General features: G+C 39.4%; 1 protein-coding gene and 1 long non-coding RNA gene across 2 annotated transcripts in view; one reads left to right on the top strand and one right to left on the bottom strand.

The window, feature by feature from the left end:
* The window catches only part of LOC122559883 (double-strand-break repair protein rad21 homolog), a 151,539-nt gene that overhangs the window by 35,659 nt on the left and 99,637 nt on the right, over positions 1-16,243 (bottom strand). The window contains exons 11-12 of the mRNA XM_043709990.2: positions 8,860-8,993; positions 2,432-2,539 (exon numbers count right to left, since the gene is read on the bottom strand). Coding sequence (XP_043565925.2) covers positions 2,432-2,539; positions 8,860-8,993 — 242 coding nt within the window. The remainder of the gene's footprint in view (positions 1-2,431; positions 2,540-8,859; positions 8,994-16,243) is intronic.
* The window catches only part of LOC148147606 (uncharacterized), a 138,109-nt gene that overhangs the window by 64,723 nt on the left and 57,143 nt on the right, over positions 1-16,243 (top strand). The gene's annotated exons all lie outside the window — the stretch shown is intronic.

Below are 16,243 nucleotides of genomic sequence, written 5' to 3'. Positions count from 1 at the left end.
GTTTATTATGGATTATTACACTTTCCTATGACAAATGTTAAGCCAACAAGTCTGTAGTTTACAGTTTTCTCTCTCCTCTTCCTTTCTTAAATGGAAGGGTTACATTTGCCACCTTCCAATCTGCTGGAACCATTCCAGAGTCTACAGGTTTTGACAATGACCATCAATGCATCTACTATTCCATTGCCACCTCTTTCAACATTCTGGGACGTGGATCATTACATGCAGGAGATTTATTTACTTTAAGTCCCATTAGTTTATCCAATACTTTGTTCATTCCTTGTATATACTAGTTTCTAGATTCTCCATTATTTATGCAAGCTTTTTCTCCACAAAGAACTTTTCTCCTTGAAGACAATCACAAAGTATTTGTTTAATTTCTTTGCCATTTCACTATTCTCCACTATAACTTCACCTGACTCTGGCTGTAAAGAACTCATATTTGATTTTGCTAATCTTTCCCTTTTTACATCCCAAAAAAGCTTTTAAAGCTTGTCTTTACATCTCTCACTAGCTTACACTCATATTCTACTTTTCCTTCCTTAATCATTTTCTTGGTCGACTTTCACAGAATTCTAAAATATTTTATATCCTCAGACTTACCATTTTTGGCAAATTTTCAGACTTTTTTTGATATAGCACTATAATAAGACTATAAGATATGGGAGCATAATAAGGCTAATCAGTCCATCAAGTCTGTTCTATCATTCTATCATGGATCCTTGATTACTTTTGTTCACCACAGTTGAATCACTTTCCTTACTGGGTTTTTGTGCATTAAAAGGAATGCATTACTGTTGTAAGCTAAATACCAACTATTTCCTATCTACATTCACATCCCTTAACGTAGTTTCCTAATCCACAATAGTCAAGTTGTCCCTCGTAGCTTCTTTGTTTCCTTAGTTTGAATTTAAGACCCTACTTTTTGACTGACTGATATAACTTTCAAACTTAATGTAAAATGCTATCATATAATGGTCAGTCTTTCCTAATGGCTCACTTACAATGAAATTATTAATTAGTCCTTTATCATTACACAATACTAGATCTAAGATAGACCATTCCCTAGTTGGTTCCTCAATGTAATGTTCTAGAAAATCATTTTACATATAATCCAATAATGTTTCTCAACAACATTCACATTAATTAAATTTTATTGTCTATATGTAGATTGAAAACCTACTGTATTAACCTTTTCAAATGCATCTTTAACTTCCTGATTTATCCTATGATTTACATTACCATGACTGATTGGTAGCATATAACAATTCCTGCCATTTGTTGTTTCTTAAATTCACCCAAACTGATTCTACAATTGAACTTTCAAACAAAGGTCATCTCTGACTACGGTACAAATGCCTCATTTAATTAACAAAGCTACCCCAACACCTTTTCCCAGCTTCCTCTCCATCTTGAATGTTACATACCATTGGATAAATAGATCCAAGTTTTGGTTTCCTTGTGGTCATGTTTCTGTAATGGCTAGCAGGACACACATACAAATTTCTATTTGAGCTGGCAAATCATCTGTTCGCTTGCAATTGATAGAGTCAGAGATGCACAACACAGAATTGGAGTGGTGATTTAACTTTTTAAAAACATTCTTTTTTAAACTCTGCTGGCATACTCTCAAGTTCGCAATCATTGTCCCTTTCTGAAATACCCTAGTTATCATTACTTATATTGCTCATCATTACTTATATTGCTTATCATTACTTATATTGCTGATCATATTGATCAATAACCTTGCTACTTCCCTTCAATTTACTCAATCTTCCTCTACATCATACTTTCTCTTCTATATAAATATATATGCTTTCACAATTTTAACTAAGCAAAAATTAAGTATTGGCAATATATTTCCAAATCAGCTGTTCGAGGGAAATTTGAGAGATTAACATGAAGGTTTATAACTTGATTTAAGGTTTTTCTGGTCATCCAGTTGGCACCATCATAGAATCATACTGCATTGAACATAATTTAGCACATTTCTGCCATTTTCTCTCTAAGTTTAATGTCCAAATTTTGAAATGCTATACTTTCCTAAATCATTTTTATGAAGACTGGATAGATGTGGTTCTATTGTCAATATTTGAAGGATGCCAATAGTGATTATTCACCGATCTGAAAATATCCTTTTTATACCATCTCTTTTCTTCCTATCTTCCAACCAATCTCCCGTCCACACAAGTGATTGCCTGTTCTTCCATGCAAATCAAGTTTAGTTAGAAGTACCTTCAAGTATATGACACTCATTATCTCTCACCCAACAACTTAATGAATGTATCAAAAGACTGTTAGGTTAGATTGACATGAGTTGCTTTTTACAAGATTTAATCATGAAATGCCTTTACTGCTGACTCAGCTGTTTAGCCTTGGTTTGTTTTGTCCTCTCATTCTATGTTGCATGAAACATTTGCATTTTACTCACTTCTGCAACTTCATTTTGCTGACTGTCTCTTTCTTCTCCAGTGGAAAGGTGAACAACTAAAGAGTCCTCAAGAAGTTCCACTGGTATTAAATCAACATCTGATTTTTCCTGTTTAAAAATAACAAAATTATGACAATGACTATCATAACACAGTTCATTGTTCATGATCATTCATAATACAAAATCATTTCTTTCTTCCGCAGTTCTTACAATTTCGCCTCTTATAATCTTCTCATGGCATGCCTGTGAGCCCTCCACTGTATACACAAATTAGATTTCTGTAATGGTAGGCTAGAGACCATAGGATTACTATGCTGGGCTTTGCAGAAAATGCAATGTAGCATAGCTTTCCGTAGCTTGCTGTGTTTTAAAAAAAATAGCTATGTGGAAGATAAATTGGGCTAACTTCTTGCAGTATGCTGATAAACTGTTATTTATGTCACTAATCTGTCAGGAAATTAATCTTCTGAAAGCCTGTCTATAGATGGTTGCATACAATCCAGTACTCGTCACAATTTTTAAATTTTGGTCACTCATCAGAAGGCACTTTGAGATTTAAGAATCCACAACTAACTGAATATTATTCTGTGGTGGATCAATGTGCAATAGGACCCATCTGTTCTGTATCAATCTGTGCAGTGTAAGGCAGTAGCTTGTAAATACTGTATTCTATCATTTAGGGAAAAGTGTGTTTCACTGCTGATTCAATACATCCTAGGAACAAGGGCAAAGTTTGCAGTGACTTCATAAACAGGTGACTCACCACAATTCAACAGTTACTGAACAGTTTCAGCCAGTTGGATGCAAGCAGTTGAAGCACAATTTTGCTACCTTTGGGTGGCTGTTCAGTCAAGTGCTGAGAAGCAGCAAAAAATATTCTTATACTGAAAAGAGGCTGTTGTTGCAGACTCCAGGCAGTTAAGGCTCAAGAAAGTCCTGGGATCCAGTAGTTGCATTTAAGAGTTTGAAATGGGACTCACAGAACAGTCTGGAATACTGGAAGCTCAGAAGCAGCCCTGAAAACCATTGACTTGTCAGTACCACCCAGTAAGGTAAAGTAGCATTTGCTTGGTGTAACTGAGAAATGCTGGACTTCAGCAAAACCCAAAGGATAGTACCAGCTTAGTGAAAGTAGCTGTCTGTCTAAGAGTGAGAATAGTATCAATGAATGGCACAAATTTGCAGTCTTTAGAATCCTATGGAACACTAACTCAGGGGAGGAACTGAACTAATATGTTAGAGAACTGCCAAACTTATTTGTGAAGAATACACTAAGACTAGACTGCTTTGATGAAGACTGTTTATAGCATCCCAAACAGCTAAACAATCTTCCTCTAGTGATGACTGGCTCTTCTTTATATGCAAAACTCAAAATAATTAACTAATATCCAATCACTTTATTAAGGCACTTTTCCCTAAATGATAGAATACAGTATTTACAAGCTACTGCCTTACACTGCACAGATTGATACAGAACAGATGGGTCCTATTGCACATTGATCCACCACAGATTAATATTCAGTTAGTTGTGGATTCTTAAATATCATTGAAAACTTATTAAATACAAACACAACAGGTTAAAAGCAGTGATTGAGACAGTCTGAGTGGAGCTGAGGGGTGGGGGTTGCTAAGAAATCTATCTTGACTGCATCTGCTATTTGAGGTGCTCTGTGGAGTGTTTGAGCAAAATTTGCCTGTCACCCATACTTACCTCATATTAGTTCTATTAGTTACAGTATAAGTTGTAAATATTGTTTTACTGTTAACTTTGTATTGTTTAGTTTATTTTGGCTGTCAATTTTGTGGCTTTATTCTCTTTCAGAGTATCTGGGATCTCAAACTTTGTCTACTTTAAGTAAAAAGGTTACTTGTTGCTTGAGAGGCTGTTGTGCAAATTTTGTGATCTCAAGGACTGTAACACAACTTGGCAATCATAACAAATACTAAAGGTTCCGGTCTCAAAACACCTTCACCATCACCTTCTCAAAGTTCACAGATATGAGTAATTGCCAATGCCAACCATATCTTAAAAGATATATAAATTAAAAAGAAAGGAAAATTCTTTGATGACATCACTAACTGGGGAGCCATTCATTGACAAGATACAGAGGTGAAATGAATTCACCATTGTTGTGCTTGCAATGTATTTGGTTAGGAGGGTTGGAAGAACAGAAGTGAAAGATTTCTGCATGTGTAACAAAATCATACACCCAATTTATAAACATAAACGATTGTTTTTGAACATGCATCAGATAAAGTAAATCTTCTTATACCATTAAAACTTCAGGTGTATGTGGGATTTGCCCATTTATCTACAATAGCGTCTGAGTTAACAACAAGTTCTGGACTTTGTCTGGTTAGATTCAAAGAATTTCTACAGTGTAGAAACAGGCCCTTCGGCCCAACAAATCCACACCGACCCTCTGAAGAGTAACCCACCCAGATCCATTCCCTTACTACTCTACATTTACCCCACACTAATGCATGTAACCTACCCATCCCTGAACACTATGGGCAATTTAGCATGGTCAATTTGTGCACATCTTTGGATTGTGGGAGGAAATCAGAACACCAGAGGAAACCCACTCAGACATGGGGAGAACGTGTAAACTCCACACAGACAGTTGCCTAAGGCAGGAATCGAACCCAGGTCCCTGGCGCTGTGAGGCCATAGTGCTAACTATTGAGCCATTGTTCCACCCCTGCTGTTGAAGTAATAGTTTGCCCTTGGAAGAATCTTCCACAAAGAAAACTAATCTTGCTACAAAAGAGGTGGGAGTGAATTCCTGAGATTAGATTAGATTAGTTACAGTGTGGAAACAGGCCCTTCGGCCCAACAAGTCCACACCAACCCGTCGAAGCGCAACCCACCCAGACCCCATTCTCCTACATTTACCCCTTCACCTAACACTACGGGCAATTTAGCATGGCCAATTCACCTAACCTGCACATTTTTGGATTGTGGGAGGAAACCGGAGCACCCGGAGGAAACACACGCAGACACAGGGAGAATATGCAAACTCCACACAGTCAGTAGCCTGAGGCAGGAATTTAACCCAGGTCTCTGCGCTGTGAGGCAGCAGTGCTAACCACTGTACCACCATGCCGCCCAAATGCTTCTGTTTCTCTGGTATTAACTTTGAGTATGGAAGAAATGCATTTCCACAATAGGGCTTTCTCAGCATTTTCAACAAACTAATTTAGGGAAATGGGATTAGGACCAAGTTATTATTCAGCCAAAGGTTTTATCATCAAATATCTGTATAAAATGTGTAGCTGGGGTTAGGAACCAGAGTAAGGGGTGGAAACCAGAGCAGCAAGTGTAGGAACTTGGAAGAAGCTTGTGACTATGGTTAAATATAACTAAGAGGAAGAGCAGTCTGGGAGAGGTTGCTTGGACTGTATTTGCTTCAATGCCAGAAGTATAAAGGGGCAATGGATGAACTTAGAGCCTAGATTAAGACATGCAATCTTGATGTTGCTGTTACAAAGACTTAGTTGAAACAGGAACACGATTGGCAGTTTAGCATTCCAGGTTATTGATGTTTTGGACGAGACACAGGAGGAAGCAAAAGAAGCACTAATAGGAAGAGTGCAATCACAATACTGGGGGATTGTACTACAGTCCTTCCAGCTGCCAGTGGGAGATAGAGGAAGAGATATGTAGTCAGATTCTGGAAAGATGTGAAAATAACAGTTGTTGTGGTGGGTGATTTTAACTTCCGCTGTATTGATTGGGATTCCCTTAATGCCAGCGGATGGATGGGGAATAATTTGTTAGGTATGTCCAGGAGAGCCTTTTGAAACAGTGTGTCGATAGTCCCAACGAGGGAGTGGGCCACACTGAACTTGGTGTTGGGAAATGAGCCCAGCTAAATGACCAGTGGAGGAGCATTTTGTGAAGTGATCACAATTCCATACGTTTTTGGATACTTATGAATAAGGACAAGAATGGACCTTGGATGATGGTATTAAATTGGGGGAAAGCCAACTATAGGAAAGAATTGGAGAATGTGGATTGGGAGCAGCTGTTTGAGGATAAATCCATGTCTGACAATTGGGAGTCTTTTAAAGACTATTGACTAGAGTGCAAGACAGACATGTTCCTGTGAAAATGAAGAATAGGAATGGCAAGATTCGAGAACTTCGATGACAGGGGAAATTATCAGCTTAGTGAAAACAAAAGACAGCATACCTAAGGTCTAGGCAACTAAAAACAGACAAAGTTCTTGAAGAATATAGACATGGTGTAGAGGTGTCAGTGTTGGACTCTGGTAGACAAGTCAGAAGTCACACAACACCAGGTTATAGTTCAACAAATTCATTTGAAATAACGAGCTTTTGGATGAAGGAGCAGTGCATATTAGAAGCAAGAGGGTAGCTAGGGAAAGAATAAGGATAAAGGAGGGAGTTATGGTCTGGAGCCAGAGGAAATGGGTGAGATGCTTAATGAGTACTTTACATCAGTATTCACCAAAAAGAGGGATGTGACTGATGTTGAGGTTAGGGAAAGGTGTGTGAATACACTTAGGCATGTCAATATAATGAAGGAGGAAGTGTTGGGAGTCTTGAAAAGTATTAAGATACACAAATCCTCAGGGCCAAATGGAATCTATCCCGGGATACTGTGGAAGGCAAGACAGGAAATAGCTGAGGCCTTTACAGATACCTTTACATCCTCTGTGGCCTCACGCAAGGCTCCAGAGGAATAGAGGATGGCGAAGGTTGTTCCTTTGCTTAAGGGACACAGAGGTAATCCAGATAATTAAAAACTGTTGAATCTAACATCAGCAGTGGAGAAGCTGTTGGAGAAGACACAGGATTTATTTAGATTTGGAAGCAATTTGATTGAGTTCTTTGAGGAGTTACAAGATTGATTGATGAGGGAAGAGCAGTAGATATTATTTACATGGACTTTAGTAAAGTATTTGATGAGGTACCTCATGGCAGGCTGAGACAAAGGGTAGACTCTCATGGGATCTGAGGTGTGCTGGCTAAATGGATATAGAACTGGCTTGGTCAGAGAAGACAGAGAGTAGTGGTGGAAAGGTGCTTTTCAAAATGGAGGTCAGTAACTGATAGTGTTCTGCAGGGATCAGTGCTGGGACATGTGTTGGTTGTAATATATATATTATAAATGGTGTGGCAAAAAATATAAGTGGTCTGATTAGTGAGTTCGCACATGACACCAAAATCGTCAGAGTTGCAGATAATGAGGAGGATTATCAAAGGGCACAGCAGGATTCAGATAGACTGCAGATTTGGGCAGAGAAATGGCAAATGGAGTTTAATCTGGACAAATGAAAGGTAATGCATTTTGGAAGATTAATTCCGATGTGAATTATACAATAGCTGGCAGAACCTTTAGCAGCACTGACATACAGAGGGATCCGGGCCTACAAGATCATAGATCCCTGAAAGTAGTAAGACAGGAGGTGGTCAAGAAGGCATACACCACACATCTTCAGTGGCCGAGGCATTGAATACAAAAGTTAGAAAGTTATGTTACAGCTGTATAAAACTTTAGTTAGGCCTTATTTGGAATACTGCATGCAGTTCTGGTCGCCACACTATTGGAAGGGCATGAATGCACAGAGAGAAGGTTTATGAGAATATTGTTGTGGTTCTGTTCGCCGAGCTGGGAATTTGTGTTGCAGACGTTTCGTCCCCTGTCTAGGTGACAACTTCAGTGCTTGTGAGCCTCCTGTGAAGCGCTTCTGTGATGTTTCCTCCGGCATTTATAGTGATTTGTATCTGCCGCTTCCGGTTGTCAGTTCCAGCTGTCCGCTGCAGTGGCCGGTATATTGGGTCCAGGTCGATGTGCTTATTGATTGAATCTCTGGATGAATGCCATGCCTCTAGGAATTCCCTGGCCGTTCCCTGTTTGGCTTGTCCTATAATAGTAGTGTTGTCCCAGTCGAATTCATGTTGCTTGTCATCTAAGTGTGTGGCTACTGAGGATACCTCATATTAGATAGCTGGTCAAAATCCTGGAACTCACTTCCTAACAGCATTGTGAATCTCACCAACAGTTCAAGGAGGCAGCTCATTACCACCACCTTCTGGAGGACAACAAAGGATGGACAATAAATGCCGGTCTCTGGATTAGTGGTGGTGGAAGAGTACAGCAGTTCAGGCAGCATCCGAGGAGCAGTGCTCCTCGAATGCTGCCTAAACTGCTGTGCTCTTCCAGCACCACTAATCCAGAATCTGGTTTCTAGCATCTGTAGTCATTGTTTTACCTAATAAATGCTGGTATAGCCAGTGACACCCAGATCTTAAAAATAAATCCTCAGAATGGCTTAATTCTACACCTATATCTTATAGCCTTCTAATAAATGTTATAGATTTCCTACTAGGCAGTGATAAAAACGTAAGTTAGTTGTTGCTAATTCAAAAAAGTAGAACTACAAAATATTGACACTTACAGATTCATGGATCTCATTTTCAGATGGGAAGGCTTGCTCTTTAGTTATTTTATGTCCATGATCAATGCTGTTCCTTCTGGAATCAATTACTATAGAATCTTGTAGATTACAAGGCTCTTCCATAATAGGCAAATCTTGATCAAACCAGAAAAAAGGTTTGAAAGAGAGTAGGAAAGAAAAAAAAGAGAAACAAGTAAATGAATAATTAGGAATCAAATACTTCAAAACTGAATTTGATTAAAGTGATCATTTTAATATTTTGGAAACTATTTTCCATTATATTAAAATAATCGTAGCACTATAATGGATCCAACTGATGGTAAAATTGTACAAGTCAGATCCCTGGATGAAATCTGGCTGGTTTGTCCTTTTTTGCCATTTAATTACAGCGGTGGGCAATTACTGACCATATTCACATGGGGCTACCAGGTACTTTAATGAAAGAGTGAAAAAGCAAACTTATACAATTTATTAAGATCTTAACATAAACAGCAAATAAATATTCAACTTTAAGAGAAGTGCAAGATAGCTGACGATGACACATTCTTCCCAGATCATCTCAATGCCTTCTATGCTCGCTTTGAGCAGAATTTCGGTGGAGAAGTAACACCTACTCTGACAGTGCTGACAAACCTATCTGAACAGTCACTGCATCAGAGGTCAAATCAGTTTTCCTTTGTGTGAATCCAAGGAAAGTGAAAGGACCAGATAGAGTACCAGGCCGTGCACTCAGAGCATGCACAGATCAACTGGCAGATGTCTCCTCGGACATCCTCAACCTGCAGCAGGCCACTAACCCTGCCTGTTTCAATAGGGCCAACATCATCCTTGTGCCTAAGAAGGCTCATGCAGCATGTGTCAATGACTACCGCCCAGTGGCTCTAACTTCGGTGGTTATGAAGTGCTTTGAAAGGCTGATCATGGCATGAATCAACTCCAGCCTCCCCACTACTCTTGACCCACTCTAATTTGCCTATCGGACCAACAGATCCACGTCAGACGCCATATCACTTGCCCTTCACTCCTCCCTAGAACATCTTGATGCCAAGAACAGCTACGCAAGAATCCTACTCATTGACTACAATCCAGCCTTCAACACTATTATCCCCTCGAGGCTGATTACTAAACGTAGTGATCTCGGACTAAGCCCCACTCTCTGCAACTGGATCCTTAGTTTCCTGACCCACAGGCTACAATCAGTGAAGATTGGGGACAATATTTCATCGTCATTAACACTCAACACTGGAACCCCCCAGGGGTGAGTACTCAGCCCTCTAATGTACTCACTGTATACCCATGACTGCGTCGCCAAATACCAGACTAATGCCATTTACACTTTCATGATGATACCACCATAGTCAGTCGAATCTCAGATGGCAATGAAACAGATTACAGATGGGAGGTGGAAGACCTGGAAAAATGGTGCTCTGAGAACAACCTAGCTCTCACTGCCGGTAAAAACAAGGAACTCACAATTGACTTTCAGCGGGATGTTACTCATGCCCCCCTATACATGTAACAACGCAGAGGTGGAATGAGTGGAGAGTGTCAAGCTCCTGGGAGTGGTCATCCACAACAAGCTTTCTTGGACTCTTTATGTGGACACACTGGTTACAAAGGCCCAACAATGTCCCTTCTTCCTCAGGCAGCTGAGGAATTTTGACGTGACGGTGAAAACCCTTGCCAACTTTTATAGGTGCGCCATCGAGAGCATTCTGTCTGGATGTATCACTACCAGCTTTGGAAACTGTACCATTCAAGATCGAGACGGTTGCAGAGAGTGGTGAACTTGGCCCGGACAATCACAAAGGCCAACCTCCCATCTACAGAATCCATCTACGAGGCCCATTGTCAAGGAAAGGCCACCAGCATTCTCAAAGATCCATCTCACCCTGGCAATGTTTTTCTACAACCTCTACCATCGGGGAGAAGGTACAGAAGCCTGAACACACGCACGAGCCGGTTTCCAAACAGTTTCTACCCTACTGTTGTTAGAATACTGAATGGACTCTCAAACTCTTATCATTCACCTGTACCTGTTTTTTGTTTTTGCGACTGTTTAACTATTATTTACTTACCTGTGCTACTTAACTCTGTGATCTGCTTGTATTGATCACAAGACAAAGCTTTTCACTGTGCCTCAGTACACATGACAATAAATTCAATTCAATTTTCCAGCAATATCCTTGACAGGCATTAAATCTTTATTTCCTTTGCTTATGAGGTTACAAGGCTCACCTTTTCAGCTTTCTGTACTCACCACATTTTATTCATTATAATCTCTTCCAGAGTCATAACCAACTAACTTTTCTCACTGAATGTAAGGGAAATTCAGGGTCTTTCTCAACTCTTCTCCTTGGATGGCTAAAAAAAACTGCTGAATATTTTATTCCAGCTTAAAGATTTCCACAAACTAAAATGGACCTTCTATTGTTATGGCTTCTCCTCTGAATTCAACCTGCAAGTGGCCGTGACCATCTGTTTCTCAGTAGGCCATTAAACTCAACTGAGCAAAATGTCAATAATTAACTCCCCAGATAGCTTGCTGGCCATTTAACTTATGTAACATGCTTTCCTGGACATGATGTTATAACTGTTAATTGACTTTTGTACCCCTTTAAAAAGTCACCAACAGAAAATTGAAAACTGAAACTAATATCCATTTTTCCAAATTAAGGCCAAGCCAGGGAACTATAGACCAGTGAGCCTGACGTCGGTGTGGGCAAATTGTTGGAGGGAATCCTGAGGGACAGGATGTATATGTATTTGGAAAGGCAAGGACTGATTAGGGATAGTCAACATGGCTTTGTGCGTGGGAAATCATGTCTCACAAACTTGATTGAGTTTTTTAAGAAGTAATAAAGAGGATTGATGAGAGCAGAGCAGTAGATGTGATCTATGTGGACTTCAGTAAGGTGTTCGACAAGGTTCCCCATGGGAGCCTTGGTTAGCAAGGTTAGATCTCACGGAATACAGGGAGAACTAGACATTTGAATACAGGCTGGCTCAAAGGTAGAAGGCAGAGGGTGGTGGTGGAGGGTTGTTTTTCAGACTGGAGGCCTGTGACCAGTGGAGTGCCACTCTGTCCTCTACTTTTCGTCATTTATATAAATGATTTGGATGCAAGCACAAGAGATATAGTTAGTAAGTTTGCAGATGACACCAAAATTGGACGTGTAGTGGACAGCGAAGAAGGTTACCTCCGATTACAACAGGATCTTGATCAGATGAGCCAATGGGCTGAGTAGCAGCAGATGGAGTTTAATTCAGAGAAATGAGAGGTGCTGTATTTTGGAAATGTAGATCAGAGCATGACTTATACATTTAATGGTAAGGCCCTAGGGAGTGTAGCTGAACAAAGAGACCTTGGAGTGCAGGCTCATAGGTCCTTGAAAGTAGGGTCTCAGGTAGACAGGATAGTGAAGAAGGCGTTTGGTATGTTTTCCTTCATTGGTCAGAATATTGAGTACAGGAATTGGGAGGTTATGTTGCGGATGTACTGGACATTGGTTAGGTCACTGTTGCATTATCGCATGCGATTTTGATCTCCTTCCTATCGGAAAGATGTTGTGAAACTTGAAAGAGTTCAGAAAAAAATTACAAGGACGTTGCCAGGGTTAGAGGATTTGAGCTATAGGGAGAGGCTGAACAGGCTGGGGCTGTTTTCCCTGGAACATCAGAGGCTGAGGAGTGACCTTATAGAGGTTTACAAAATTATGAGGGGCATGGATAGGATAAATAGACAAAGTCTTTTCCCTGTGTTTGGGGAGTCCAGAACTAGAGGGCATAGGTTTAGGGTGAAAGGGGAAAGATATAAAAGGGACATAAGGGGCAACTTTTTCACACAGAGAGTGCTACGTGTCTGGAATGAGCTGCCAGAGGAAGTGGTGGAGGCTGGTACAATTGCAACATTTAAAAGGCATTTGGATGGGTATATGAATAAAAAGGGTTTGGAGGGATATGGGCCGGGTGCTGCCAGGTGGGTCTAGATTGGGTTGGGATAACTGGTCGATTTGGACGGGTTGGACCGAAGGTTCTGTTTCCATGCTGTAGATTTCTATGACTCTATTTATCATAACTGTATACATTTATCATTCAAAAATTCTGTTTACTGTTGTCACATGGTTTTCAGTCATAATACTGTGACCCAAATATGGAAATGTGGCAACTACATAACTGGACAGGTAATCCAAAGGGCCTGGGGTAATCAACTTGACTACACAAGTTAATCATCGCTGCATGTCAGTTTGAAAATTTGAATTCATTACAGTTAAAAAAGTAAATAAGTCTGGAATACAGAGCTGATGTCAGTGACGGTGACTATGAAATTATCGACTAGATTGTCATAAAAAAAACAACTGCTGGTTTCCTATAAGAAATATACAACTTGGGTTTATGTTTCACCTTTAATGTAGCAAAACATAAGAAATACCAGAGCTTGGTGACTAGGCAATATAAATCAGGGTTGCACAACAGGTCAGAAGTGAGGATGCACTGACTTCTTTGCATTTTAAAACTTAGTCTTAGAAACAAATGATTCAAGACAGGACTGGCTACGCTATGAGTATGGACATTGGTGAGCTTACTGTTGGGGCAAAAAGTTAGTTGGAAGCTCATCTTTGGGTCAAATATGACACTGAGGTTGCAAATAGTGTGGTTCTTTATCAGGCAGCTACCCAGGAGAAAGATGGAGTTGATGGCTCAAGACCAGATGGACAGATGACATTGGAGAAGAATATTGTGATCAATGGCATTAAAGGTTAGCCAGAGAAGAATGATGAGTATTGCTTCACCATAACTCACAGTCAAATTTCTCTGGCATGCGTGATTTTGGTAGGAACCATTTCAGTACATTGACAGGGGCAGACACGTGTCATTCTTATGTGGTCCAGCTGACACGAGACGCACAACATTTGATTCTTAAGTGCCCTCTGAACTGGCTGAGCAAGTCACTCAATTGTTTAAAACTGATGCAAAAAAAAGGAAAAATAACACCCTATTTAATAGGATGGTTAAAGAACCTCAGCACAGAGAGTGCAGTGGTTGAAGGAGGTGGCTGTGTTATATTAACAAGGACAATTAAGCATAGTTAGTAAAGGTTGGCTTTGAAAGTGATACTCACAGCCCAAGAAAGAATAAGTAATGTTATGAAGATGTGGGTGTACTTTAAGAGTATTAAAAGCAGCAGAACCACTGGACACAGCACTTAGTCGAACAACTTGATTAGCTCATTGCCTGGAAACAGAAACCAAATTCCAATTCGGCCAATCAGTTTAAGTTCTAACCCAAAAACAAACCAATTTCCAATCAAGTTTGAATTAAGTATATTGACAATCTTAAAAGTCAATGACACAATCCGATGCTCTGGGGTATAAGACGGGGGGGGAATTGAACAGTTGAGAAAAGAACTGCCACGGTCTAGCATGTAACACACTGCTTGAAAAAAAAATCTTTTTTAGAAGTACCTTTTCAATCAGTAACCTGTAACACAGAAATTCCTAACAAGGAAAAAAGAAGACATGGGAAGACACAAGACAAGAATCTACAGCTGCCTGGTTTTGAGATAAGAACTGTTGTTTTGTAAACATTAATTGGGAGTTTTATCGGACGAGTATTACAGAAGGGAAGGTAAAAGATAGGTTAGAGAAAGAAATTGTAAATAGGAGTTAATTATTCTCTGTTATACTTTAAGAAATAAAGTTGTTAATTTTTATTTTACATAGTTCTTGGCCACTCGAATTTTTACAGATTACTGCAGGGGATAAATCTCTTGTGTTGCTGGTTTTAAATTAAGCAGGAGAGTTTAACCTGTGTCATAACAGAATATTAACCTAATCAATCAACTGGAAACGTTAACTCCATTTTTCTCTCTACAGATCCTGTCAGACCTACTACGTACTTGTTGCATTTTCTGTTTTTATTGCATTACCACACTATTTTTTAGTTAACTTTCAAAATTATTTGGTTTTCAACTTAATTTTTGAGTTCCTTTAAAATAAGTATTTTAAAACTTCATTTCAGTTAGTCTCCCTTATAATTACCTGCACTGCCTTCCACTGTTGTTACAACGCTATATAAAGTTTGATCCTTGAGGCATCACTGTCGGCAACAATAGTTTTTCCTTTGTTGAAAGTTGAAGATCCTTCCTTTCAAAGAATAAAGAATAATACAGCACAGGAACAGGCCCCTTTGCCCTCGAAGCCTGCACTGACACATCTTTCATGTCCGTAGGAGATTGGAGTCGCAAGCCTTATAAGGTCAACAGGCAAGTCTTACAGGGCTATCAATAAGTATAATGGTAAGAGTTACAGCACTTGAGATAAACATGATAATCTAGAGGATGTTTTGCAGACAGTATTCTCAAAATACATGTTGGAGAACTGGGCTATAATGTTGTAGGCCACTTCCAACATATTCAGTTGGCCCATTATTAACCCATAAATTTATGCAGCCATTGCATAATAAATATTGGTAAATCTTTTATTTGTTCTGAGAATTCAACTCAATATGAGAGCTTCAATTCCTCATTTGCTGCCACACAGTTTGAACCTGTATTCCTGAAGAAGGGCTTATGCCCGAAACGTCAATTCTCCTGCTCCTTTGATGCTGCCTGACCTGCTGCGCTTTTCCAGCAACACATTTTTCAGCTGGATTACTGTACTAGGGCAGTGCATTACCAGCTCAGTAATATAATTATATACTCTCTAGATACAATTTTTCCAAGGCACTGTCTGAACAACTGATGAATACCACTGTATTATGAAGTATTTGGTCCTTTGTAACATTATTCTATTCATATACTCCATATAATGCAATGCAAGGGATTTCCATTCTTGTAACTTTATTTTTTTGCTGAATATAGTAGAAAAATAATAACAGGAAAGTATCTTGAGCAAACTGAAAACATCTGCAAATAGTACAAGCAAAAGTTATGTACAATGTAAGATACATAAAATAAATGCCCACTCGCAAGAAGGAACATTTGCTACTAGCTCCAATTATCGCAGCTTTACTTTAAGGATTACGTCAAAATGGATCAGGCTGAGGCTGTTGTGTATCGATTTTATATGAGCAAGGTGCTGCTCGAAATTTATAATATTTCTAAATCTTAGTGTAACACTTTTTTTTCTCCTTATAAGGAATGAGTGTGTTGCTAGTAAGCATTTGCTGCCCATCTCTAATTGCCCTCTAAAATCAGTTCAAGGGCAAATCACATTGCTGTCGATCTGAAGTCACAGATAGATTAGACGAGGTAAGGATGCTAGACTTCCTTCCCTCAAGGACATTTACTGGCCAGATGGGTTTTTACAATAATTGATGATAACCAAGATAAAATGATACACATCAATTCAAGCTAGCTTTATGTTCCACACTTTATTAACTG

The sequence above is a fragment of the Chiloscyllium plagiosum genome, unplaced genomic scaffold, assembly GCF_037043375.1.
Source record: "Chiloscyllium plagiosum isolate Xiang-an unplaced genomic scaffold, Cpla_swu_hap1 HiC_scaffold_15, whole genome shotgun sequence".
Classification (NCBI taxonomy): Eukaryota; Metazoa; Chordata; class Chondrichthyes; order Orectolobiformes; family Hemiscylliidae; genus Chiloscyllium; species Chiloscyllium plagiosum.
This window is presented reverse-complemented; position numbering and strand designations above follow the sequence as displayed.